Source organism: Neomonachus schauinslandi, chromosome 10 (genome assembly GCF_002201575.2).
Source record: "Neomonachus schauinslandi chromosome 10, ASM220157v2, whole genome shotgun sequence".
Taxonomy (NCBI): Eukaryota; Metazoa; Chordata; class Mammalia; order Carnivora; family Phocidae; genus Neomonachus; species Neomonachus schauinslandi.
In genome coordinates, this window is record NC_058412.1 from 80,431,343 (window position 1) to 80,459,328 (window position 27,986).

General features: G+C 39.6%; 1 protein-coding gene and 1 pseudogene across 2 annotated transcripts in view; both read left to right on the top strand.

Annotated features, from left to right (window-relative positions):
- Positions 1–20,929, top strand: part of IL1R1 (interleukin 1 receptor type 1) — a 71,157-nt gene extending 50,228 nt beyond the window's left edge. Inside the window, 10 exon segments of the mRNA XM_021680339.2 lie at positions 2,689–2,923; positions 3,236–3,425; positions 4,404–4,572; positions 7,365–7,430; positions 12,648–12,765; positions 13,521–13,672; positions 15,855–15,998; positions 16,744–16,911; positions 17,658–18,022; positions 18,024–20,929. Coding sequence (XP_021536014.2) covers positions 2,689–2,923; positions 3,236–3,425; positions 4,404–4,572; positions 7,365–7,430; positions 12,648–12,765; positions 13,521–13,672; positions 15,855–15,998; positions 16,744–16,911; positions 17,658–18,022; positions 18,024–18,077 — 1,661 coding nt within the window. The 3' untranslated portion in view covers positions 18,078–20,929.
- Positions 7,618–10,127, top strand: LOC110572051 (annotated as a pseudogene). Its single transcript, XR_006540819.1, has 2 exons — positions 7,618–7,713; positions 9,184–10,127. The product of XR_006540819.1 is annotated as a small ubiquitin-related modifier 1-like (transcript).
- Positions 20,930–27,986: the final 7,057 nt, after the last annotated feature.

Consider the following 27,986-nt stretch of genomic DNA (forward strand, 5'->3'; position numbering starts at 1 on the left):
ATCCTATTATTTAGAATACATGAAGTACCTTCCCTGACAGAGTCATTCTTTTCCCTCACCTATTTCTGTTGAATCCCAGAATAGAGAGCCTCCTGATCCCAGAACTGTACTGTACGTTCTCTCATTTACGGATTGGGAAACTGAGGCACAGTGAGGCTAAGAGCCCAAGCTCACATAGCTAATGTCAGAACAGGAGCTAAAATCCAGGCCTCCAATGTCAAGGCCAGGCCTCCTCCGACTTTGTTGCTGATTGAAGAGTGTGATGGGAGATCCTGGCTTTCATTCAGAAGAGGTGTTAAATGTAGTCGTTACGAACCCACAGCTGAGAGCCATCAAGAGACAGTTCTTTGTTTGTTTTAGTCTGGCTTCTTTTAGTCAGCATAATTTTTTTGAGATCCATTCATATGGTATAAATTGATAGTTATTACTTTATTACATGGTAGTTGTCTATTGTATGGGTATATCACCATTTATTTATCCATTCACATTTGATGGACATTTCAGCTATTTCTAGTTCTTGACTATTCAGAGTAAAGGTGCTATGAAAGTTAGCGTTCAGGTCTTTGAATGGGCCTATGTTTTCATTCCTCTTGGGTGAATACCTCAGAGGGGAATGGCTGGGTCATATGTTAGGCTTATATCAAACTTTTTAAGAACCTACTGAAGTGTCTTCCAAGCAGTTGCACCATTTTATACCCTCACCAGCAGTGAACGAAAGTTCCACATCTCACCAACACCTGATATTGTTGAGCTTTTCAATTTTAATACTGAAAGGAGTAATACCTGTTTGTAGTTTTAATTTCCATTTCTTGCTAATGACAATGAACTTCTTTTCATGTGCTTTTTTGTCATCCATATATCATAATTCACTTTATCTCCTTTGTTTGGCATATACTAATAGCTTGTCTTTTTTAAAATAACTGCTCTCAGGCTTATGGTATCCGTCTTTAACTTACTGCTGGGTGATACTGTACTATTTCACATATACTATAAAAAACTTAAAACAATATACATCCACTTCTCCCTTCTCGAACTTTGTCTAATTGTTCCTAAACATTTTACTTCTTTATATGTTATAAATCTCACAATACTTTTTTTATTTTTGCTTTAAACATTCAGTTATCTTTAAAGAGATTTAATAATGCTATGGCTTGAGGTTCACTAATCTTTTTTTCTGTAGTGTCAAATCTGCCATTAATCATATCCAATGTATTTTTTAAGTCAGCATTGTAGTTTTCAGCACTAGAAATTTAAGTTTTAAAAAAAGTCTCTATTATGTCTCTACTCAACATGTTTGATCTAGTATCTTGAACAAATGGAACACAGTAGTAATAACTATTTTAATTTTCAATCTATTATGTCTGTCATCTGTATCATTTCTGGGTCAGTTTTGATTGATTATTTTCTTCTTCTTTTTTTAAAAGATTTTGTTTATTTATTTTAGAGAGAGAGAGTGTGAGCATAAGTGGGGGTAGGGACAGAGAGAGAGACGGAGAAGCAGACTCCCTGCTGAGCAGGGAGCCTGAGGCCGGGCTCAATCCCAGTACCCTAAGATCATGACCTGAGCCGAAGGCAGACACTCAACTGACTGAGCCACCCAGGCACCCTGATTATTTTATTCTTATCATTGATTGTATTGTCCCACTTCTTTGCACACCTAATAATTTTTGATTGAATGCTAGACATTGTAGGTTTTTACCATTTTGAGTGCTGGGTATTTTTGTATTACTAAAAATGTTCTTGAACTGTTCTGCCACAGGGTTGTCACTTGGAAATCATTGATCCTTTCAGGTTTTGCTTATAAGGTTTATTAGTCAGAATCAGAAAAAGGCTTATTTTAGGGCTAATTTGCCCCATCTCCAGGGTCAAAACCCTCTGGGTACCCTACTGATGTTCCATGATTAATGAGGTTTTCCATTCTAGCTGTTGAGAACAGAAGTATGTGCTCCAGTGGATTTTCACTCTAATCCTTTTGGCAATTCTCACTCTGGCCTTGGGTAGTTTTCTTATATACTTATACTAATTGGTACTCAGCTGAAACCTTGAGAGAGACTGTATAGATCTCCAAAACTCTCTGTCTCTCTCTCTATATATACAGCTCTAATCCCTTTGGTACTCTGTCCTGCAAACTTTGGTTTACCTGGATTTCCAGCTCTATCTTCTCCATTCAGAGAGAACCCTGGGCTTTGCCTATGTTTCCTCCTTGCAATGTCATGACCTAGAACCTTTCTCTAGGCAGTAATTTGGGAAATTGTAGGGCTCACCTACTCTGTTTTCCATCTTTCTGGTATTTCTGTCCTTTGTTCCGTGATGTTCAATGTCTTGAATATTGTTTCATATACTTGGTCCATTTTTTAAATTGTTTCGGTGGGAGGGCAAATCCAGTCCATTTTGTACTGAAGCAGATCTCTCTCCTGCTACATTAGCACCAATTTTCAGATGAATAAAGAGGGGATAAGAGAGGTTAAATAACTTTTCCAAGGGCACACAAATAGTAAGTGGCATGACTAGATTTGAGTATAAATCTTTCAGACTTCCAGGATGATGCTTTTAATCGTAAAGCTGTTAAAACTCATATATAATATGAACTGATGTATTTTATAATTGATGTGTTTAAATGTTGATATTACATTAAGAAACATGGATGAATTTCTCACAGAAATTGCTTTCTCTTTTTCCCTTTAAAAGACATATGCGAGGAACGTGCAGAACGAATAATTTTAGTTTCAGCTGCATATGAAATTGATGTTCGTTCATGTCTTCTTAACCCAAATGAAAAGAAAGGCCCTATAATTTGGTATAAAAATGACAGCAAGACACCTATATCTGTGGAAGCAGACTCCAGGATTCATCAGCACGAAGATAAACTTTGGTTTGTTCCTGCTAAGGTGGAGGATTCAGGACATTACTATTGCGCCGTAAGGTATGAAAGGAATCCATATGGGGCGCCTGGGTGGCTCAGTTGGTTAAGTGACGGCCTTCGGCTCAGGTCATGATCCTGGAGTCCCGGGATCGAGTCCCGCATCGGGCTCCCTGCTCAGCGGGGGGGTCTGCTTCGTCCTCTGACCCTATCCCCTCTCATGTGTTCTCTCTCTCTCAAATAAATAAAATCTTTAAAAAAAAAAAAAAAAGAAAGGAATCCATATGTTACAAACATGTGTTCTGTGTGCCTGCAACAGTTAAGGACAGAAACATCGTTAATTGTGCTGAATTCACCTATTTTGATTGATTTTAGGAATTCAACTTACTGCCTCAAAATTAAAATAACTATTAAGTTTGTACAGCATGAACCTAACTTGTGTTACAACACAGAAGCTATATTTACACAGAGACTACCTGTTGCAGCAGATGGACAGCTTGTGTGTCCTTACATGGAGTTTTTTAAAGATGAAAAAAATGAGTTACCCAAAATAGAGTGGCATAAGGTAATTTTACATGAAATATGGTATTTTACTTTTCCAGCAGATAAAATTGTTTTCTGTCCTAGACAATAGGGTGAATCTGCAGGGTACTTTTTCATTTGACGTATTGCTTGCTTTTGCGTGGTAAAACTTAATAGGAAATTTTTTTTTTTTTTAAGTTGTAAGACTGCATACATTTAATGAAAGTCTTACTTTCTGTTAATTTTATTTAACAAGATAAAGTTGAGAAAAGGATAGTAGAAATAAAAGATATAAAGATAAGGCTGATTATAAATTTAAGGTGTTTGAGAAATCTCTATTTATTATAAAATATATTGTGTTTTTGTTTTATTAAAAATATTAAGTGGTCCTTAAGAAACTGAGTGGTTTCTGTAACTGTCTTAAGAGTGGATTGGCTAGCATTCCATGGAAAACGTCATGTTTTGGCACCTTTGATCTACCCAGTTTGTTGGAGCTTACATGGGTAATCATCTTATAGAGGTTAAGAAATACAAAATAAATAATATCAATGCAGAAAGGAAGTACAGCATTACTGAGAAATTATCACATTAACATTCTGTCCTCAAACATGGTTTTCTTGCAAAGTAAATTTGTCTTCACTTGTCTTCAAAGTGCAAGGCTCATAGGCATAAAGATTTAATATCCTGGGAATGTAATTGGGACTATTGCCAAAAAAATATTATATTAAAACTTACACGCAAGGAACATAGTCATATATATTCACATATATGCTCAGCTTGTGATCATGTGTCTGGTTGACAACAGAGGAGAAATAAACAAGTGTATGATGATTATTCTTGTAAATTTTCCTGAGGTATTCAATTCATGTATGTAGAAATATCTATGAATATGAATATATATGTATATATACATGACACGCATAAGACATTTGCCAGTGAGAAAAAATGGAGTTTCTTTTGCTGGTAGGCTGCGGAAAATCATTAATTGGTTTTAATACTTCTTACCCCTCCCGCTATCTAGGATTGCAAACCTCTACTTCTTGACAATATAAACTTTATTGGAGTGACAGATAGACTCATCATAGCAAATGTGACTGCAGCACATAATGGGAAATATACTTGTGGAACATTCTACACGTACTTGGGAAAGCAATACCGTATTACCCGGGTTATAGAACTGATGACTATAGGTGAGTCACAGCTCCAATCTTAGGAGTTTGAATCTGGGAAGGCCCAGAAACCATGATTCTAATACTACCTTCATTGTTCAGGGAGGAACTAAACCCAGGAGAAGCTTGATGACTTGCCAAAGGTCTCATGGCTTTAGCTTTTTTGTTGCCAATACTATATACATGTTTTGCATTCCTGCTTCAGATGCAGTGCTAATTAGACGGTAAGAGATGTTTTCCAACCGAAGTAAGAGGCTTGTTCTTTGCATGACTAAAGATGGTTCTTCCAGAGAGCTCTTGGGTTCCCTGTGACTGGTGTACGAGGAAGGACAGTTCTGAGCACTTTCGCTTGGGGAGTCTGAGTGTCTAGCAGTAAGGAACATTGACTTGATCTTTTTTGTTTTTTTAATTATTTATTGTTATGTTAATCACCATACATTACATCATTAGTTTTTGATGTAGTGTTCCATGATTCATTGTTTGTGCACAACACCCAGTGCTCCATGCAGAACGTGCCCTCTTTAATACCCATCACCAGGCTAACCCATCCTCCCATCCCACTCCCCTCTAGAACCCTCAGTTTGTTTTTCAGAGTCCATCGTCTCTCATGGTTCGTGTCCCCCTCCGACTTACCCCCCTTCATTTTTCCCCTCCTGCTATCTTCTTCTTTTTTTTTTTTTTTAACACATAATGTATTATTTGTTTCAGAGGTACAGGTCTGTGATTCAACAGTCTTGCACAATTCACAGCGCTCACCATAGCACATACCCTCCCCAGTGTCTATCACCCAGCCACCCCATCGCTCCTACCCCACCCCCCACTCCAGCAACCCTCAGTTTGTTTCCTGAGATTAAGAATTCCTCATATCAGTGAGGTCATATGATACATGTCTTTCTCTGATTGACTTATTTCGCTCAGCATAACACCCTCCAGTTCCATCCACGAACGTTGACTTGATCTTGATGGGGTGGATGCTAATGGGCTTTGGAATATGTTGCATTCCCAGAGTGCGCTGTACCTCTTGTTAGTTTCTTGTTAGCTCAGTTACTTTCCCTCTCTAAGCCTGCTTCCTCCTCTGTAAGATGATACAACTTTCCAAGGTTGTTGGGGAGATTAGAGATCAAGTATGCTCAGCTTGTGACCATGTGCCTGGTGCAAAACAGAGGAGAAATAAATAGGCATAGATAATTATTCTTGTAAATCTTCCCGAGGCTTTCAGTTCTCTATTAATTATGTTTCACCTTAAAAGCTATTTTACAAGAAAATGCACTCCTACAAATTACCTGGGGATGGGCAGAATGCTCAGCCTTTCTGTAAATAGTAGATTTTGTAAGCTTTCAGTGATAAAAGAAGAGTTCCTTTAACCAGGATTTTAAAAGTTAAAGGGGCCTTATTAGTAATTATGCTGGGACAACCAGCATAAATGGGGACTGTCTCAGATAAACCCTAAATATGATCACCGTACATATAGCTAGGTTTTCTCAATTCTCTAATAATTTATATTTTTCAAATGTTAATTTTATTTATTTATTTTTTAAACATTTTTTAAAGATTTTATTTATTTTTTGACAGAGAGAGAGAGACAGAGAGAGAGAGACAGCGAGAGAGAGAACACAAGCAGGGGCAGTGGGAGAGGGAGAGGGAGAGGGAGAAGCAGGCTTCCTGTGGAGCAGGGAGCCAGGAACAGGGAGCTAGGAGCAAGGAGCCAGGAGCAGGGAGCCTGATGCGGGGCTGGATCCCAGGACCCTGGGATCATGACCTGAGCCGAAGGCAGACGTTTAACAACTGAGCCACCCAGGCGCCCTTTCAAATGTTAATTTTATTGAATCAAAATGAATTCCTTGCCCAAGTCCTACAAGCATCAGCGAATTATAATTTTCAACAGTCCTTATATCACACCCATCCTGGGTTTTTAGCAGCCTGTCTCTGGCCATGGGGTAGTTCTGGTTTGTCTTTCTTTACATACAGCAACCAGACCAGCAGATAGAATTTTAGAGAGAACTAGGGAATTTTTTTTAATAGGTCAAATATGTTTTAAATACTCTGTCTTCTTTCCTGATACCCTTTATAGAAATAATACACTTCATCAGAGAAGGGGTCATATTTTGTTTTCGTAAAACAGATTCAAAAATATTAATTGAGCATCTACTATATGCCAGGCACTGTTCTAGGTGTACATTAGAGAACAAGAGAGACAAGATCCTGCCCTGATGGAGGCTACTTTTTTTTTTTTTGACTGTGGTGGAATATGGGCATTTCAATTCATAGTTTCTCAGGCTTGGCCACAGATGGACCTTCGAAGTCCATCTTCTTGTAAATAAAACTCAGATGAATTTCTGGAGCTCCTTAATACTCTTCTGCCCTTTTAAATAAATTCTGTCGAATCGCTTGGCATTCCACTCTTGGGTCATTACTACAATTACTAAAGACAAGCAGGTCTAGCACTGGATGGTCTCTCCGGTTAATGCTTCCTCCACGGAAGTCCGTCCCCAGAGCTCCTTGTTGTTCCTGATTTGCTTCAAGAGAGGAACTTGTCTGGTGTCCTGGTGATGTGTGTGTTTGTAGCACCAAACTCGATGGGTGAGCAGGGCTCAGGCTTGGTAGCAGGTATTCGTGGTTTAGCTGTGACCTCCTCGTTGGCCTCCTTCCTTCACCTCTTGCCTTCTGTCCCCTGCCGTATACGCTTTGGGCACTCAGGGGAATATCTGGCCAGCTGCCACGTGGTATTTTTAGTACATTTTGCTAACTGTTGTCATCAGTTGAGATTCTGATCTGTAAGAGACTAAGAAGCCCTGCGGATGTTTGTCTTTCAGAAGAATACAAGCCCGTGAGGCCTGTAATTGTGAGTCCAGCTAATGAGACAGTGGAAGCAGGTCTGGGTAAGTGGGTTCCAATCACGCTATGCTGAAATCTTTATTCTGAACTCAAGATTAAGATAAACTGTACCTTTACTACACTTAACCGAAACCATTTACTGAAAAGATCTATAATTAGTGGGAAAATAGCACAAATTATGTCTTTAAATGTTTCTTTGGATTCCCTGCCTTTCATAGCAGAAATCTAGCCATGTCTGATTTGTCCACCCTCACTTTCCTGTGGATGCTTATTACCCATGAAAACATCAGCCAAAGGCTAAGTTCAACAGGACTAGAAATGAGAAATGTAATTTATCTGACTGGCACAGGATGGAATTCTTAAGACCAGAGCTAAGCTTTTAGACTGAAGGGTAAGATAATAGACCAAAAAGGAAAAGTATTTTTCTAGAATGACCATCAAGTCAGTGAAAATTTTTTATTTCGAGAACAAAGACATAATCCTATAAGCATCCAGACCTATACAATACACTCCAGTAGCCACTAGCCATATGTAGCTATGAATATGTAAATTTAAATTAAGTAAATTAATTAATTTAGTTCAATTAAAAATTAGTTCTTCAGTCACATTAGCCATATTTCAAGGGCTTAATAGCCAGATGTGACCAGGGATTACCGTGTTAGCACAAATGTAGAACATTTCTGCCGTCACTGAAAATTCTCTTGAAAACCACTGGTCCAAACATAAAATCAGATTTTCGTATCAGAGGATCAAAAACCAGGCTGGCATGCAAAGTTCTCTTCTGTAAAAGTCACTGCATGAAGACAGTGAATAGTTGTACGGAGATGAGAAGGTAAAAGTTTGTGACCAATGGGTTCTGTACTTGGCCAAGTTGTTATTCATGGTGGAAGGTAATATAAAGACATTCATAGATATAAACAAGCAGAGATGTGAAAACTCAAATTAAATATAGGCCTATAGAATCTAGAGCAGTTTTCCTCAACCCTTTTTTTTTTCCTCATTAATGCTCCCCTGTAGAGTCTAAAAAGGCATTTCCCTTCCCCAATCCTCTTCCCTTCCTTAGTTTTAATGCCACATATCTATTATATATCTGTTGATGTACCATGGCACTTGTCAGGGCCACAGACCATTGCAATATCTAAGATTTTCTTGCCCTCTCCCCAAGAACCACTTTTTGCCCTGTTGGCCCTAGCTTCTGTTAAGAATTCATATTCTAGTGGTATACATTTTAGAGTTCTGAAGTTCAGGTGGCATTGATCTCCAAATCTAAAAAATAGCTTCATATTAGGAAATAGTTATTTTAATATATCCCGTCGACCAGATGCACACATCACCCTGTCATATGATTATCCTGAAGGGTGTCAAACAGGCATCTGCTAAGATTCAATACCAATTACCAATAAAGTGACTTCAATACCAATTACCAATAAAGTGACTTAGAAAAATAGATACTTCCTTAACTTAATAAATAACATTGATTCAAACCAATAGTCACTAACATTCTTAATGGTGAACCACTGTAGTGTTAGATGTTTTACACGCATAGATGCCCAAATAAGGCAGCATTACTTAACATATTCGAGAATTGCCCACTTGAGGCAATCATACATAAAAGAACCAAGGCATGTTTACTGTAAGGGAGAAAAGGACTTTATTATTATTTTCAGATCATATAATGTATGTATAACTCTCAAGAGAATTACCGGGGAGAAGTTAGAATTAATATATTATTATATAAAATTAATATTCTAGGTGTAGCAGAAGTCCCCTCTGCTGTGGTGGTGTGCTGTGGGGAAGAGATGGATTTGTAAGTCCCCGGGCGAGGTCCTGCCTCCCCAAGGCCACTACTTTGTGGAGGAGACTCTGGGTGAAGCTATCATCATTACGTTTGACCAGGAGGCAAAACCTTCTACTGGGGACTTGAGGGATAAGGAAAGAGCATACATTAAACTCAGAGTCACTGGACATGGTGCAGTGAGATTCACTTTCAAGTGAGGATGGTGGACGACACATCTCCGGCAACTCAGAGAATCATATTGTCAAAGACTGGATGTTCCAGTGAATTCACTCAGGTTTCTCTTCGAAGGTCAGAGGATTGCTGATAATCACAGTCCTAGGGAGCTGGGAATGGAGGAAGATGTGATTGAAGTTTATCAGGAACAAACAGGGGGTCATTCAACAGTTTAGATATTATTTTTATCTTTTCTTCTTTCCCCCTTAATCCTCTTTTAGTTTTAAAAATAGTTCTTTTGTCATGTGGCATTCAAGATGGAATTGAAGACTGGCACCTCACCTCCTTAAGACATCTGGTGATGTGAATTCTGGTGTCCATTAGTCATTATCATTTGTTTCCCTGGTGCTGAGTTTTGGTGATGAAACCTCAGTGCCCTTCCTGTTGCCCTCTCCTTTTTACGAATTACGCGTGTACACTGAGGGGCCACGTTTTCCAGGACTGTGGGTCTTCAGGCTTATGGTAAATAAGACTCACCGATGCAGTGTTCATAATGGCTTTCCGATTGGCCCTGAAGTTCTGGCAACTTCAGGAAGTTACTTCCCTCCCGGACTTGTGGCTCTCAGTGGGAAATGGAAGTTTCTCAGAGAACCGAGCTGTGGAAAAATGGCCTTTCCTTCACTTAAAGCTGCTTTGAAAATCTGAGGGTTTGGCCCCAAAGAAGAGGAATATCGGGCTGGAGTCAAGGTGGCATAGAGACAGTGAGAATAGGGACTAACTCCAAAGATGGCTTCACTGAAGATAAATCATTTTAAGATTAAAGAAAAATCTTGTCAGAAGATGCCCGAAACTTGTGATTTTCCTAGGTAGTTAATAAAGTTATTCATGCAGAAGTGTCTACAACAGAGCACTGCTCTTTTTTATTTTATTTGTACTTTTTGGCCTAGGCATCTGGGTTTTAAATGGACATTGTCTATGCCAACTTCATTAAAATAAACAAAATATTTGTAAAAGCAAGCAAATGAATAAAATTGATATTCCAAAATGGTAAACTTGTTTGGCAATAACCAACCAGAAAACATAATGGGGAAAGAGATCCCATTTGCAACATGTCACAGAGATGTCTATAAAATTTCTTAGCAAAATCTTTTCAAAAATATATAGGATTTATAGGGGAGAAAAAAATGCAAATTTTGACCTATATCTCAGGAAAATTGAGATTTAAAGCTTCCATATCGACAAAGAGTGGGAGTGATGTTGTTTCCAATGGGGAGAAAATTGGTTCTTATTGGAAAAAAAAATCTAAAGCAATATCCTGTATGTGGTATTAAAAATTCACTGGGAAGGAGGCAATTAGGATAAAAATGTCTTAAAAGGCTCCAAGGGGAACAATAATGAAAGAAATCTTGAGAAACACCGATTTAAGGAAAACTGTAATAGAAATGTATGTTTTTTCTTATATGGAAAACTGGAAATTGTAAAAATAGCGACTCTTAAAATTATAGTTTTAATGGAATTCCAATAAAAATATGACTGGGCTCGGGCGCCTGGGTGGCTCAGTTGGTTAAGCCACTGCCTTCAGCTCAGGTCATGATCCTGGAGTCCCGGGATCGAGTCCCGCATCAGGCTCCCTGCTCGGCAGGGAGTCTGCTTCTCCCTCGGACCCTCCCCCTTCTCATGTGCTCTCTCTCTCTCATTCTCTCTCTCTCAAATAAATAAAATCTTTAAAAAAAAAATGAGTGGGCTCAAAAGTTGGCAGGTGGTTCTTAAAATTCACCCAGAAGATTAAAATGATGAGATTATTAAAATAACATTGGGAAGAAGAGCTCTAAATGATACTAACATTTACCCTAAAACTGTTAGGTACTGTTGGCATCAGTATACACATTCAAATCAACCAAGAAAGTCCCAAATAAATAATTTATTTTCTAATAAAAGTGGAATTATTATTCAATAAGCGGTTCTGAAATGATCCATCAGCTATTTAGATAAAAGCCTTAGGTTCAATCTCTCCCTCCTACCATACCCAATTATATTCTAGACAGAGTAAAGAACTCAAACAGTCAAAACAGCAAAACAATGAAAACATTTTATATATCTCAATGAAAATGTATATAGATATTTTCCTGATTTGGTGGTAGAGCTTTTAGAAAAAAATTGTGAGAACAGAGAAAACAGAAATTTGACCAAGTAAAAAATAAAAATATCTACACCAAAGAATTTCCATAAACAAAAATAGAAGGAAAGTAGTGAACTCTGAACAGTATTTGGAATATCATACATGGAAACTTCCACGTATGATAAAGAGTTAATATCATGGATGAATAAAGAGCTCCTACGCAGCAGTGAGATTTATATGAGAATCAATTAAGTAATAGACAGTAAACATAACAAGAAGTTCTTAAAGGCAAATTAATACTAAACTTATAAAAGACACGTTCATTCATCATGATTTCAAGAAATGCAGATGAATAGGGGCGCCTGGGTGGCTCAGTCCTTAAGCGTCTGCCTTCGGCTCAGGTCATGATCCCAGGGTCCTGGGATCGAGCCCCGCATCGGGCTCCCTGCTCCACAGGAAGCCTGCTTCTCCCTCTCCCACTCCCCCTGCTTGTGTTCCCTCTCTCGCTGTGTCTCTCTCTGTCAAATAAATAAATAAAATCTTTTTTAAAAAAAGAAATGCAGATGAATATTTAAATGGAATTTTTTCTTCTCTTATTGGGCAATGACCAAAAATATTTGAAATCTGGGGGCTTGGGAGGTAAAAGTCACTCACCTACACTGCTGGACAAAGTGTAGATACGTACAGTCTCACTTGGGGAAGGGGGTTTTTTAAATCCGTACTTCCAGATTCAAAGTAGTGCTTCAGGATATATACGATATTAATGTACAAGAATGGTCGTTAGAATATTAATCCTAATCATGAAAAAATTAGAAACCAATTGTGTTTAGCAATTGGAAAAGCATCAGTCATAGTGTGTTATGGAATCCTAAACAGCCATGAAACAGACTATTTTGGAAGGCTGATCACGTGAGCTGGAATTCCCAGTATACAATATTTACAAATAATAGACAGTAACACGCCATTTTTAAAATTGCATGTGAAAAAAATTGCATGTGTACACAGAGAAGATGAGGAATAATATGCACGAAGTTACTAATCATGGTTATCTCCAAGTAGTGGGCTTAAGGGCAACTTTTCTTTTTCTTTGTACTTTTCTATAATTTAAAATTTTTATTCAATGGCCGTTTATTAATCTAGATAAATCAGATAAAAGTTAATTGCTATGATTAAAACTACATTGCTTTGCAGGATCCAAGCTACAACTGATCTGCAATGTCAGTGGCCACATTAGTGACTATGTCTACTGGAAGTGGAACGGGTCATCAATTCAGGATGAGGACTCCGTGCTGGCAGAGGAATATGTACCGTAAGTATGCTAAAAGCCACTCATGCAACGGAGAAGTTTGGTATTAAATTTCACGTCATGAAATTTATACAACCTTGATGGTTTAATTGGATAGCAAAAGTTAGTTGATTGGCCCTTGACCCTTTGCTGCCCATATTGAGTTTTGCTGAGCGAAACAGGATTTATAAGATCTCACACACTTCAGGTAAAAATACGTGTCATTGTGGTGCAAATTCCGGACCACTTGGAAGGCTTTCTCTTGAATTTGGATAAACATGTTACAACATTCCAATGAAGCAACTTTCCTGAATTACCCGTCATGTTATTCCGTTTTTTAAACAGTTTAGGAAAGACTCATTAAGTGGGACTGAGAATCGGGCACTCCACCTCTCAAGTCTCTAGTGGTTTTCTGTTTCCTCTCTAGGGATCAACTCCTGACTCCTTAGCATTCTCCTTGGTCATCTGCTCCAGTCTCCTCTTGTTTCATGTATTCTTCTCTCTGCCCCCATGGTGACTAGAATGCACATCCATCTTTTTCTTCTCCGAAGCTGGTAATTTTACTTTGATCTCGACTACTGAGTCTTTGATGCACAGTGGTCTTTGGGCTATAAAATCTCAGATTAATGTTGCTAAAAGCCTGATTATTATCCCTGTGCATAGGGCTGGTGATAATTTCTGCTGCAATTCATGTAGCGAAAAAAGAGATGAACCATGTATATGTGTCTCAGTTATAGTTTTACTTAAACAACTTCATTTATTCTCTCTCTTTTGAACAGAGTGGAAAATCCTTCAAATAGAAGAAGGAATACAATCATCACCATTCTTAATATTTCAGAAGTGGAAAGTAGATTTTATCTATATCCATTTACCTGTGTAGCCAAGAATACAGACGGTATAAATTCAGCATATATCCAATTAATACATCCAGGTAAACACAGAATATTTGAAATGCAGTTTTGGTTTACTGTCTGAAGAGTCTATGACCTTGAGGTTTACAATGCTGTTTCCCTCTGGCTGGAACGCTCTTGGATTCCTCTTAACCTGGCAAATTTCTTTTTTTTCACTTGTCAGATGAACTATTTCTTCTAGGAAGCTTTCTGTTCTCTTGCCTGCCCTTAACCAGCTCTCTGACCAAACAGACAATGCCTCTGTTATATACTTTCAGAGAATCCTATGTCCCTGTCACAGTATCTGTCATACTTAGTTTTCTTTGTTGACTTAAATTCTGTGACGGTGCTGACCACTTATCTTGCCAATCATTCTATTTCTAGAGCTAGTAGTGACTTAAATCTGGCATATCATAGGTATCTAATGAATATTTTTAGGTAAATGACAGCATAGGACAGCCTAAATATCCACTTTCCAGAGAGGATGTCAGAAGTTACTGCGTTTTTTTCAATTATATAATCAAACAATATTAAAAATATTTGTGAAATATTTTGATTATTTGTAGTTGAATTAAATATAGGGTATTTATGAATGTGTACATGGAAGAAAATTTAAAAACCTATAGACAAACTGTTAGAATTAATAAATGAATTTAGCAAGATCACTAGTCTCTCTCTACATGTAAACACATATATATGTACATATAGTATTTCTATGTACGTCAATAAATACCAACAACAAATAGAAATTAAATTTAAAATATTACATTTACAATAGTATCAAAAATTATCAAATACTTAGAAATAAGTCTGGCAAAGGTTGTTTAAGACTTCCGTGATACAAACTAAAAGAATGTCACTGAGATAAATTAGAGAAGACCTAAATAGGTAGAAGGATATACAATGTTCATAGATTGAAAGACTCCGTGTTATAAAGATATCAGTTCTCCTCAAATGAATCTATAGATTCAAAAAAGTTCCAATCAAAATTTCAACAGTATTTGTGCAAGTGTGGGTATATATTTGTGTGGGTATGTTGTGGGTAGATTTATTCTAAAAGTCATATGGAAATGTTAAGGGGCAAGAATAATCAAGATGGTCTTGAATAAAAACAGCAAATCTAGAAGATTTACACTACAGGTACCATGATCTTGTGTGAAGCTACCATAATTAAGGCTATCAATGTGAACTATCCATTGGGCCAATTGGATATTGGTCTGGAAAATGGTATATCTCTTGATTCCTATTTCATACTCAAATCAGCTGTAGATGGATCAAAGACCCAAATAGAGCTTTTAGATTCTCTTTTCTGGATGCCTACATGACTCCTGACATTTAGAAGGCACTCTTTTCTTCTTTCTTCTCTACACCGCACCCCCTTACCTCTCCTTCACCTTGCTTCTCTGCCCTTCTGTAATCATTGGATGAATAATTAGGGAGTGAAGCTAGGAAAATGTGGAAGAGTGACACATTCTGTATGGCATCCCTATGCCCCTTTTTTCCTTTCCCCCAAACTTCAGCTTTCCTCACCTGACTCTTCTACACTCCAGAAACTTCTGTAGGCTTTTGAGTGACTTTGACTTGTTTTACTCTGAAGTGCTCTATCCTATGGGCTTTGGCATCTTTTCTGTGTTATTGTATATAATGGACCCTTAAACAAAATGGGAATTAGTAGCAGCAACACTCCCATTCCCAGTCAAAAACTCGAGTATAACTTTGAGTCCCCCCCCGAACTTTACTACTGATAGCCTGCTGTTGACCAGAAGCATTACTGATAACATGAACAGTTAACACATATTTTGTATGTTATGTGTATTATGTAATGTGTTCTTACGATAAAGTAAGCTAGAAAAAACAAAATGTTATCAAAAAATCATAAGGAAGAGAAAATACATTTACAGTAATTGTATTGTAAAAAAAAACTGCATATAAATGGACCCACACAGTTCAAACCTGTATTGTTCAAGGGTCAACTGTATTATAATATTTAGGTGGAAATTTAATACAGTGCACCTCAGTTTTATAAAGTATCAATTCTAGATGGCTTTGTATGTTAGTATGTTTTATTAAGTGATGATAATGAACTGGTTAATATTATCTGGGATTTAGGATTGCAGAGCCGTCCCAAAAATGGTTTCTCTGGGATGATAATATTTAATTTGGTATGCCCAAGTTTTTAATTCTTTTGTTTCTAACATATTTTTTTCCTCTTCTCCACAATAGTGCCTGATTTCAAGAAGCACACAATTGGTGTATTTGTCATGCTAACAGTAATAATTACATGCTCTGTTTTCATCTACAAAATCTTCAAGGTTGACATTGTGCTTTGGTACAGGGATTCTTGCTATGATTTTCTCCCCAGAAAAGGTACGATTTTGTATTCTATGCAATGTCTCCTTGTTGGAGAAAGGGGATAGTTAAGAGATGTAGAAGATAACTGAGAGGGTTTTTACTTAAATTTTAAAATGAAAAGTGGCATATACAAGCATAGTAGTTATTCTTATACATAATTATAGTTTGGGGACTGAACAGACCGAATAGCATTGTTTTCCAAGTTACTGCTTTAGTGTTCATAATGGTGGGATAAACAGGCATTTAGAGCATTTGTTTGCAAATCCAGTTTGTATTGCTCAGTGCTGGTTAGGACATAGATGACCCCATGATCTGCCTTCAGAGGAAAGAAATGGCGATTTTCATGCATCAGGGAAGCTCTCACTTTCTCTTTTGTTTAAACCTTGCAAAAAATTTTAACACTACAATAATACGTAAAAGGAAGAATGGATAGAATTCAGGGCTGAGACACCAGGGAAGAAGATAAGACCAGGGAGCTAAGGATAGTTCCCAGACCAAGAGGTAAAGAATCTCTGCACTTGAGGTGGCCATTGAGTAATAAAAGAATGCCTTCATAGTAAAACACAATAAATAGAAACTTGTAGGAGAGAACCACTTTAAAAAGTTATTGTATTTTTGGTATTGCTGCTTCATTCATACCCTCACACACAAAAATTAATTTATTCTGAAATTCATGTTTGGGATACTGACTTTACCAAATCTCTTGGGTTTTTTTTGTTTTTGTTTTTTGGATCTAAATATTTTGCATTTTCCCCTCTAGATTCAGATGGAAAGACCTATGATGCATACATACTATATCCAAAGACCCTTGGGGAAGGGTCCACCTCTAACTCAGATATTTTTGTGTTTAAAGTCTTGCCTGAGGTCTTGGAAGAACGGTGTGGATATAAACTGTTCATTTATGGAAGGGATGCCTATGTTGGGGAAGGTAAGTGTGTCGTGGAAAAAAGTAAAAGTCTTTGTTGTAAAAATAATTGCTAAAGTTATGTTTCATCTTTCTAGAAGAACTGTGGCAAAGGTATACAGATAAGAACCTCCTCGGTGATGTGTGATGATGATTTTCACATCTATTAAATGCAAAGTACTTATTTTTCTCATATTTTGCTGGCACAAGAATTAACTAAGTTTTATTTAGTTTTGAAAAACTTCACAACTAGTTAGATCCAATAGTTACTTTACAACTGAGATAGCAAAATAGGGGTGGAAGAGATCAAATGGTTTAGGGTTTTAGAATTTCTACTGGAAGTATTCTGAGTCCTAAATGAAATATTCAGCTTCTGTGGGTCAGGTTTTGAGCTGGTCTATAAAATCGGAAACTTCTTTCATCTTAATTAAGATGAGAAAAAAAGAGGGGGCATCTGGGTGGCTCAGTTGGTTAAGCGTCTGCCTTCTGCTCAGGTCATGATCTCAGGGTCTTGAGGTTGAGACCTGCATCGGGCTCCCTGATCAGCGGGGAGTCTTGTTCTCTCTCTGCCCTTCCCCCTGCTCATGCTCTCTCTCTCTCTCTCTTTGTCTCTCATATAAATAAATAAAATATTTTTAAAAAGGATGGGAAAAAAGAGCATTAGAAGACAAAAGGGATGGGGTGGGAAGAACCTTGTCAGGTTTTGGTTTGGGAGAGAATGATTATTAATTGAAATTTTACTTACTCTTGCTGTTATTCATGTTTTTCAGACATTGTTGAGGTCACTAATGAAAACATAAGGAAAAGCAGAAGACTGATTATCATTTTGGTCCCAGAAGCATCAGGATTGGGCTGCCTGGGGAATTCATCTGAAGAGCAGATAGCAATGTACAATGCTTTCGTTCAGGATGGAATTAAAGTTGTCCTGCTCGAACTGGAGAAAATCCAAGACTATGAGAAAATGCCAGAAACCATTAAATTCATTAAGCAGAAACATGGGGCCATACGCTGGTCAGGGGACTTTAGAGAGGGATCGCGGTCTGCAAAGACAAAGTTCTGGAAGAACGTCAGATACCACATGCCAGTCCAGCGGCAGCCCCCTTCATCCAAACCCCAGTTTCTGTCCTTGGCCTCAGGGCCAGACTCTTAAGAAAACGCTGCAGAGGGAGGTGCAGGTGCCTCTCGGGTAGCAGGGAGAAGCTTGGCCCAGAGTTCCTTGGGTGACTCCTGTCTTTGGGCGTTGCGGGCTGGGCTGTGCCCCCACTGAATATACAGTCATAAAATGCACCTGTAGTGTCCCGTATCCCTGAGGTCATCTGGAATCGGATTGTTAAGGGAGCAAAATGTGGTGACGATAGCAGGTCAGAGCAATTCACAACTGAGGGCTTGGAAATCCTTTTAGAAGGCAACAGATGCCCCGTCTGAATGTTTGCACTGCTGAAAACAGGCACCGGGACCGCGAATGAGAGGGAAGAACAAGCAGGAAATATTTAGCACCTATAAACGGTTTTATGAAGTTGTCTACAATCCAAGGGCGGGGCTGTGGCCCAGTCTGGGGATTGCCCGGTCCCTGGCCCCCCACTGGCTTTCCTTGGCAGTGCTGCCGGCAAAGTGAGACTGGTGTTTCACAGAGGAGGGTAGAAGTATTCTTGGAGAATTTTACATTTGCTTCCCACTTTCCATACGCATTGAGCAGCCAGCTGTCCGTTTCCAAAGACCGAGTTTCATGTTACAGACCTTTAAAATTCTCATTTCGGTGAAAAAAGGGATCCTGCAGGATTGCATGATTTTGAAATAACCTTAGCTTTTTGCTGCAGAGAGGAAATTTCAAAAGCAGGAGTAGCAGAGACCTGATCCAGCTCTGCATGCTTACACCCCCTGGAATGACCATTCTGTTCTACCTTCCTTTTCTGCGTTCCACTTGACTCATGGCTTCTTTGGAAGGACAACTTCAAGTCACTTCCTCTTTCCTCTGTGTCACACACCTGGCCCACGGATTAGCTGTCCATCATAAAGTGCTGCTCTAAGCTCTTCCTGCTCTTACTAAAACACCTCTGTGGGGTTTCTCCTGGTTGAGGAGCTAAAGCCCCCAGATTCCCCCAGTCCATCGGCACAGCTGTTCCCCTCACTGTCCTGCTCTGTGAGTTCTCAGGTCAGCCTCGTGCAACTTCACACCCGCCCCTAGGGCTCCCTCATCTCTGCTTCTCCTTCCTGTCTCCTCTGACCAGAATACCTTCTTGAATTTTCTCCAGCCGACCAGAGTTTTATGAAATTCAAAGTTTATTCCAACTCTGTTTCTCTAAGAGATTTCCCCAAGAAACTGCCCTAAGACACCAGCTGTCTCCTCTGAGTCTGATAGCACTTAGTCTGTTGGCTGTCACTTTATGAGAAGGCTGTTCTGCCTCGAACCAGAAACCCTGCTCCATGCCGGGGAGCCGGGGGGTGTGTCTCTCCTTGTCCGGGTGACTTCACAAGTAATTTGCCCACTTGACATAGATTTGGGTAGGGCTTTCTTGTTGAAAAATGTCCACAGATTATCATATTTAAGTTTTGCAATCATCCTAATTTTATAGAGAAAGCAAGTGACCTATTTTTTAAAAGTTATGTTCTTAGTCCTCTCAGACCTAGGGCTCACAACAGTGTTGCTGCCTTCGAATGTAATGTCTTGAACACTTGACTTCAGGTCAATAAATGTCCCCCTTCAGTCCTACCCCTGGCACTTTTGTGAGAAGAAATGGTTGTTTTCTAGGATGGTGGCTGAGTCTAGGAAGGCTTTCATTTAAGAAACCAAATTCTAAACTTTTGAGTGTTGGAATTTACAAAAATTATGGTTAGGTTTTCTGAAAAACATTTCTGCTTTCATATATTCTTTCCCAAAAGGTAATTATTTCTTAGTCAATTAAAAATGAAAGCAAGTTGGTTTTTTGGTATAGGAAAGTATTTTTTGAAACTTGATGATAGTCAACCCTGGAAACCCCGGAAAACTGCAAAGCCAAGTTCATGTGCTAGTTGCCCCATTTTTTTTTTTTACATTTTTAATGTTTAATAATATGGGTGAACACAGACTTATACAGTATATATTGCACCCCTCCCCGCCAAAGTGATCAGAGCCAAACAAAAACAGAGTTGAATGCCCTGCCTGTTCTCCTTCCACCTGCTTTCTCTTGGATCCGATCTGGCAGCGTTGAGTATTTGCACTGTTTTGGAACTGCTGGGTTTTTTTGTTTTTGTTTTTTTTTAAGTGCCTTATTTTTATTTGGCAGCACACACAGGGCTGGGGTGTGGGGCTGTCATGACCAAAAGGCCTATCAGATGCTTGCTGATGATTTTTAGTCTGTCATCTATAAAATACACTTGTGTGTGTAGTGCCAAGAAAGCCAATTCTGAAACTTAGACTTACAGCAAAGTTGGCCAGAAAGTAAAGAGCGGGGAGAAAAACCAGGAATTGCCAGTGGCATTGCATCTGGAATTTAGGGAGGGACAAGAGTCAAGGGATGTGCCCGGAGCCAGGAGGAGCCCCGACAGGAAAGTGCATGTCACTGTGTCACTCCCATTTCCCAGTGGAGGATTCTGGAGGAAGGAGCTATACTCCTAGTTCTTTGGGCACTTCCTTTGTTTTATTGTTTTCCCTGAAAACCTCTTTTAAGCTCTTTCTTTCAGGCCTTCCCCATTGATTAGATTTCACTGCATTATCTGATGGTGATATTTTTTTGGTCAGCCTAAGTGTTTGGAGGAAAGTTTGCCAACAAAGCCTTTCGCTTCCAGTTGTGAAAACTGGCTTAGCAGAATTTGTATTTTCCTTCTCCTACCCCTCTTTGTGTATTTGTGATAGAAGAAAAGGTATTGAGCCATTTTTTTTCCAGTGGTGTTTTTGATAAATTATATTTTTACTGGTTAATGATGAAGGGTTTTTAGAAACTTGTTTGTACAATTGTGAGCAGATACCAAGTATTTTTATATAGTAAAACTCCAGATCCATGTACAGCATATATCACTGGTCGATGGACTGAACTTATTTTCCAATAAAATTGGCAAAACCTGGTATTGAGTATTCTCATGAAAATCTGTTTCTGCACCAGCCCTGTCCTGGGCTCACTGGGCCACACTCCCACATCTGATATAGGGTGAGGACCCCCGTGCTGCCTGGGGAATTCAGAGGCCATTAGCCAACCAAGGAGCCATGAATCCCATCTGTAGCCTCAACTGCAGTCCACTTGTTTGCTTGCTTTTGAAATGGATTAAAATGTGAGGTTTTTAAAAAAATTATTCACCTTTTACCAGTCCAAAAAAAGATAAGGGCAACATTTGTATGACTTTCTCACATTTTACAAAAGGTTTCCGTTGATTTTCTCCTCTGACCCAGGAAGTGAACGAAATCCGCAAACATGGTGTCCACGATGCAAGCTCGCAATGCTCATGAACTCCAGGGATCAGAGAGCCCTGCACCGTCCATGCTGCTCTGTTCTGACCTCACAGCTGTTCTCACAAGCAGGTGGCTCTGGCAGCACCCAGGGAGCAGGCCTGGGGGAGGCAGTCAGCTCGGAGTCTGAGGGCCCACCCTAGATCCTGCCTTCTCCTTGGTGTGCAGACTTGGACAAACAATTTGAGCCCCAGTTTCCTCACCTATAAACTGGGTATAATATCTCCTTCGTAGAGCTATGTAAGGATTAGAAAGATGAGGTATATTCTGACAGGCACCGTGCCTAGCATACAGCAGATCCTCAGGAATTGGGAGCTTGGTTAGTAGCAATCTATGAATAAACTTGGTCATATTAGAATCTGCAAATAGAATGGAGTTGCATAAGAGCATCTGCAAACCAGAAGTTGCAGCTGACACCGAGGGAGGTGGGAAGTCAAGCAATTAGAAGAATAAAGTACAAATGCTCAGATGAATCTGTGTGACTTGGAGGCCAGGAGCCCTGCTCCACCCATTTAAAAGTGGGTTTTTTTTTTTTTGTCATGAGAATTTTTATTCTCTTTACCAAATACCTTGCCCAGAATAGGGTTTTGTTTTGCTTTGTTTTTTGTTTGCTTTTTGGTCTTTGGAAATGTTTCTCAGTTGGGGTGCTATCTGGTGGAAAAAATTCCTGGTTATAAATTCCTGTACTGTCACAGTTTTGAAGCTAGAACAAAGCACTTTGTTTACAAAGGTTGTTTTGTACCTCTGTTTTCTCATCTGTGAAATAGGACTTCCTGTGTTTCGAGGCTTTTACATGTGGAAAGCCTCTGTCCAGAATCTGAGAGAGAATCTCAAAATATATTCTTAAAAAATTTTACCTTTTGAACAGATAAAACAAACAAAATTCATTTATCCAAAATGTATCTTTTTCAGATTCTGGGGTTTTGGTTGTGGAGGGAGAGGAAGGCATATCATCTTTTTTTTTTTTTTTTTTTTGGTTTTTTTTTTTTTTTTTATTTGAGAGAGAGAGAGAACAAGCAGGGGGAGGGGCAGAGGGAGAGGAAAAAGCAGACTCCCGACTGAACAGGGAAGAAGGCATATGTCTTGGAGTTAACTTCTAAAAATGATAGTAGCTTTTATTTAATCCAGTTTTAGCAAGTCAGGATCTGGTTTGTTATTTTTAAGGTACACTTGACCCTGGAACAATGCAGGTTTGAACTGCGGCATTGTTCCAGGATCAGCTGTAGCAGGTTTCCCAGATATTAATTGAAGGACTTTTAAATATAAGTATCATAGAGTTATAAAATCAGATTTCCTCAAGTTAATTTGTCAGAAGCAAATCTTTTCACCTCTGAGGTTAGAATCTGTGAGTGTGGTGAGTTGGGCTTGACGTGAAAGCCACAGAGAGGGTAGTAGGTGGCAAGACAATGTTCTGTTTGGAATGGGGCCAGTGGTTCCTTTTTCACCAAGATAAGATACACAAATAGATCACGACTTTAGCCAAAATTCATAAAATAGGAAAAGTAGATTACACATGAAAATATACATAAGGAGATAGGTAAGAGGGACCTTCTTTTGGTTTACCAACATTTATTTTACAACCTATATGAGTGTGTGTGTGTGTGTGTGTGCGCGCGCACATACTAGTTTTAGGGAGAGGAAGAGTTACAGGAAACAGAGAACACTATCCAAAGTGAGTATTAACATTTCAAAACAAAAAACATGTTCATCTTAACACATGTTGCTCAGGTTTTGGCTGATTAAAGCACGTAGGCCCTGTGTGTTCACCTCAAACTTGCAGCCCCAACATTAACACAGCAGTCGGAGATTTGTAGCTGTGAGACCAGTTGAGCCTGTAGCACCTGAATCTAGACGCACAGGATGCTGTTGACTTCTCTAGGCCTGTGCTGGGAATTGGGACATTAATTTACTCAGAGTGAAAGTCAGTGAAGCTTGTTTTTCTCAGAACCTTTGACCTGGAAGTGATCCCAAGTGTCACTTGGTTCACCCTTCCGGGTCTGGGACGAGCGGCACTGATACCACTCCACAGGGTTCCCTGGTTTTCCTTTCACTAAATAGATCCTGAGAGAGAGACTCCCGGGACTTCCGGGGTGGGCGGGGCATTGCATGCGGAACAGCTCCCGAGGGAACCCGTTTCCGCTTTTGCCCTGCGGTCAATCCTGCCTGGCGGTGGCTCCTTTTTTTTCTCCTCAGCCTTCTAACGTCACTCGTCCTGCTTAGCCTGAGACAGCCCAGCTTCTCGTCGCCTTCACGGCTGTGCACAGTGGCCATCTGCTTGAACACTATTGTTAGAGGACATCCCGTAATCCTGCCTTCTTCGGATTTCTTGTTTCCTAAAATTGGACTCCATGTCCTCCCTCAAATTCCCAAACGTAGGGGAATTATTTTTGCTCTCAAGTTCATTTTTGGATTGTTTTAAAGGTGCTAATTATGTGCCTCACATTATACTAGACGCTGAGAACATTTCAGAATCAGAAAACACTTAAATCTAGCCAAAGAGAGGAGTGTGAAGAGAAAGTACTTCAGGAAATGAACTCGTTCTGTAGAAGGTCTTAAATCCCTGACTAAAATATCTGCTCTTTATCATTCAGAGATGGCATTAGGGAGTTATTGGAGATTTTGGTTGGGAGGACATTTGAGAAATGTTGGCTGGGAGACATGATGATGCAGGGGAATTAGGGAGTAAAAGTTTAGGGAGGCCTAGCCAGTGAGGATAGTAATCCCTCTGCAAGTTGATGGCATTAGAACCATTTTTCTTAAATGAATTTAAAAAAACATTTTGTATTATGGAAACAATATTGGTTTGAGAGAATGTAAAAATTTCTGAAAAGTACAACTAGGAAAAAAGTCACTCATAACATTACAACTTAAAAATAATTACTAATGGGACGCCTGGGTGGCTCAGTCGGTTAAGTGCCTGCCTTTGGCTCAGGTCATGATCCCAGGGTCCTGGGATCGAGCCCCACAACAGGCTCCTTGCTCAGCAGGGAGCCTGCTTCTCCCTCTGCCTGCCGTTTCCCCTGCTTGTGCTCTCTCTCTGACAAATAAATAATTACAATCTTAAAAAAAATAATTACTAACATTTTAAACAAAGATTTTATTTACTTATTTGAGAGAGAGAGTACGAGAGAGGGAGAGAATTAGCATGAGCGGGGGGATGGATCCCAGGACTTGATCCCAGGACTCTGGGATCATGCCCTGAGCTGAAGGCAGATGCTTAACCAACTGAGCCAACCAGGCACCCTTAATTACTAAGATTTTATTGTTTTCCTACTGAAGTAACTGAGATCATTTAATATGTGCAGTTTAATCCCCAACTTTTTTTAACTTAGTAAAAATATTTGCCCACATTACTATTATTTGAGATGTGATCTATGAGATGAGTGATGATTAAGCCTATCAAATGGACGGTCCATAATTTAGCTTTACTGCTTTGTTTGGACATCTAGACTATTTCCAGTTTTTAGCCATTGGTTGTGAAAATGAAATAGTCAACGTTGCCCAAATATCTTTGTCCACTTCCTTCATTATTTGCTTAGCAGAGATTCCTAGAATTGGTGGGCCAGAGGGCACTGGACCTTTTCAGGTTCTTCACTAATTGAATTTCATAGAGACATTTGTTCTGCCTTCCCACAAGAAGTATGTGGCACTGAAAATACTCATTTTTAAATCCTCATCAACTTGATAGACAAAAAGGGTATCCTTTGTGATAAATATTTCTTTGTAAGTTAAACAATGAAGTCAAAAGTTTCACTTAGCATTGACAGTTCCTGGGGGGCGATCCTTACCCCCAAATTCATTAAGACTCTCAGCTAATCAGCAAGAGGGCTGAGAATATAGCCCAGATGTTCCGGCTCCCAGATACATGATCTTTTTTTTTTTTTTTTTTTTTTAAAGATTTTATTTATTTATTTCACAGAGAGAGACACAGCGAGAGAGGGAACACAAGCAGGGGGAGTGGGAGAGGGAGAAGGAGAAGCAGGCTCCCCGCAGAGCAGGGAGCCCGATGCGGGACTCGATCCCAGGACCCTGGGATCATGACCTGAGCTGAAGGCAGTCGCTTAACCAACTGAGCCACCCAGGCGCCCGATACATGATCTTTTTAACCAACCACTGTTAACAGATGACATTGACTAGGGATAAATGTAAGACCCTTCACTTCAATAAAGGAAGTGTGTAAGCACAGGTGCAGATAAGATGGCTTAGCAGCAACAAAAGTGAAAAAAATATTTAGGATGTTCGTGTACAATAATTCTAGAATGAATGAATGAGCAATGTGGGGGCAAAATAGCATACAAGTCCAGCCAGAGCAGAGGTTATATCGAAACAAGTCTAACATTTAGAATTGCAGCGATGAAGGTCCCACGTCCTCCATGTTTCAGAGGCCAGGAGACAAGCCAGCAGCTGAGTGGCCTTGTGGCCTGGTGGAGTCTCTGATGTCAGGTACTTGGTCCAGAGAAGAGGATCGTTGCAGGAACATCAGCAACATTAGATGTGTGGCAATGTGGAAGACTAGGTTCTTCTTTCTATCGACCCAAAGGGTATAACCCTAAGTGGATGAGATTTCCTCCTCCCACTCAGAAGGATTGATTTGCTAGTAGGCCTACAATTTGGAATGGGCTGCCTTAGAGAGAATGAATTCCTCCCAGTCTAAGCTAAGCAGGGATATGAAGAAATCCAAACACCAGATGTGAGATTAAACCAGGTGACGTATAGCAGGTGTCTCTAGTTGGGGACTATGCCTGAGCCAAATCAACTGGTGCTGGGCGGGTGTGGTTGTGTGCATGTGTGGGTGTATAACATAAAAGTCCTTAAATTGTGAGGGCTTAAAAGTGTTGATGATTGCACCATGTGGTGCCGCATGTATAGGAGGGTGCTTAATACTCTACCCAAGAGAGAGCCAAACTGTAGGTTCTATTCCAACCCTGTGATTTTGTGATTCTCTGAATCAGACTGAAGATAGACTGAAATTGAGAAAGAACAGAGAGGCATTCAAATGTACCCCCAAATGGGTCCCCATGTGTTCATTTCTACCAACATAGACCTAGACCTAGCCACATCACCTCTTCTTTGGTGTACTCTGGTAGCCTCCTACCTGGAGCCATGTTTCTCCTCTTGCTACCCCGCTCCTCATAACCAATTCTTCATACAGCATCCCGAGTAAATTTTCTTTGCTTTTTCATTGAAGTATAGCCTACATTTGGAAAAGAGAACATACAGGAACAGCTCCATGAAGTTTCACAGACACAATATATCCATGCTGCCAGCATCTAAATCAAGAAAGGAAGATGCCCAGCACTGGGATATCTCCATCATGTGCCCCCTCAAGACCCTTACAGCCCCTGTCTCTAGGGGAACCACCATTCTGACTTTCAACAGCATAGATTAATTTTTCCTGGTTTTGAAATTTATGTAAGTGGAGTCAGGTAGCATGATGTCTTTTTTTAAATCTATTTTCTTTTGCTTGACATTATATATATATATATATATATATATGTATATATATATGTATGTATATATATATGTATATATATATGAGATTCATCTGTGAGATTCATCCATGTTGCTGCCTGTATTTGTGTGTAGTTCCCCCTCATGGTTCTCCAGTATTTCATTGTGTGAATCTACCACACCTGTTTTACCTGTTCTATTGTTGATGGGCATTTAGGTAATTTCCAGTTTTTGACTGTTATAAATACCACTGCTGTGAATATTCTGGCAAATGTCTCTTTTGTGAACATATGCATGCATTTCTATTTGGAGTATCCCTCAAAGTGGATTTGCTGACTTAGCTTCAGAAAATAGTACCAAATAGTTTTCCTAAGTAGTCATGCCAGTTTGTGCTCCCACCAAGAGTAGGCAACAGCTCCTGTTGTCCCACATCCTTGTCAACACTTAGTAGCATCAGTTTTTATAATTTCAGTCATTTTGATGGGCTTTTGATGATCAACATGACATTTAAGAAATGTAAATAAGATTATATCTCTTTTCTGCTTTAGACCTTCTAATAGCTTTTAATTTTACCTAGAATAAAATCTAACCTTCTTTTTATTGCCTATGGGCCTGTGTATGGTCTAGCTCCAGCCTACTCTGTGACTTCTTTTACCCAGGGTTCCTGTTGATTCACTCTATTCAGGTCACACTGGCTTCATCTGTGTTATCTTGAAATGTGCAAACACTCTCCTCCTTCAGAGATTTTATACTAGCTGTCCCTACTAGAAGGAGAAGTCTCTCCCCCGATAGCTACCTGGGTGGGCTACTTGTCATCACTCGGGTCTCAGCTACGGGGTCCCTTCCTTAGTGAAGCCTTTCCCAATGTTCTATCGTTTCATCATATTTCATATCCTCTCTGGTTCTCACCAGCTTGAAACCATCTCTTACTCAGTGATTCTCCCATACCTATTGTTCCCCCACTCCACACACCAGCCACTGGACTGTAAGCTCTGAGAGGATCTGTCGTCTTCTCTACAGCTGTTTCCAGCACTCAGGATGTCTTCCGGTGCACAGTGGGGGTGGTGTGAATACTCAGCAAGTGAGCGAAACAGCTGATCATGGGGCTTGGGGGAGAGGGCAGGCACGGGACCTCAGGAAATCAAAGGCTGTCTCCCTGCTGCTTCTTCCATCTCTGGAAGTTCATGTCATCCCAGCAACAAAAGCCTGCCACAGCATTGCTAGTGTA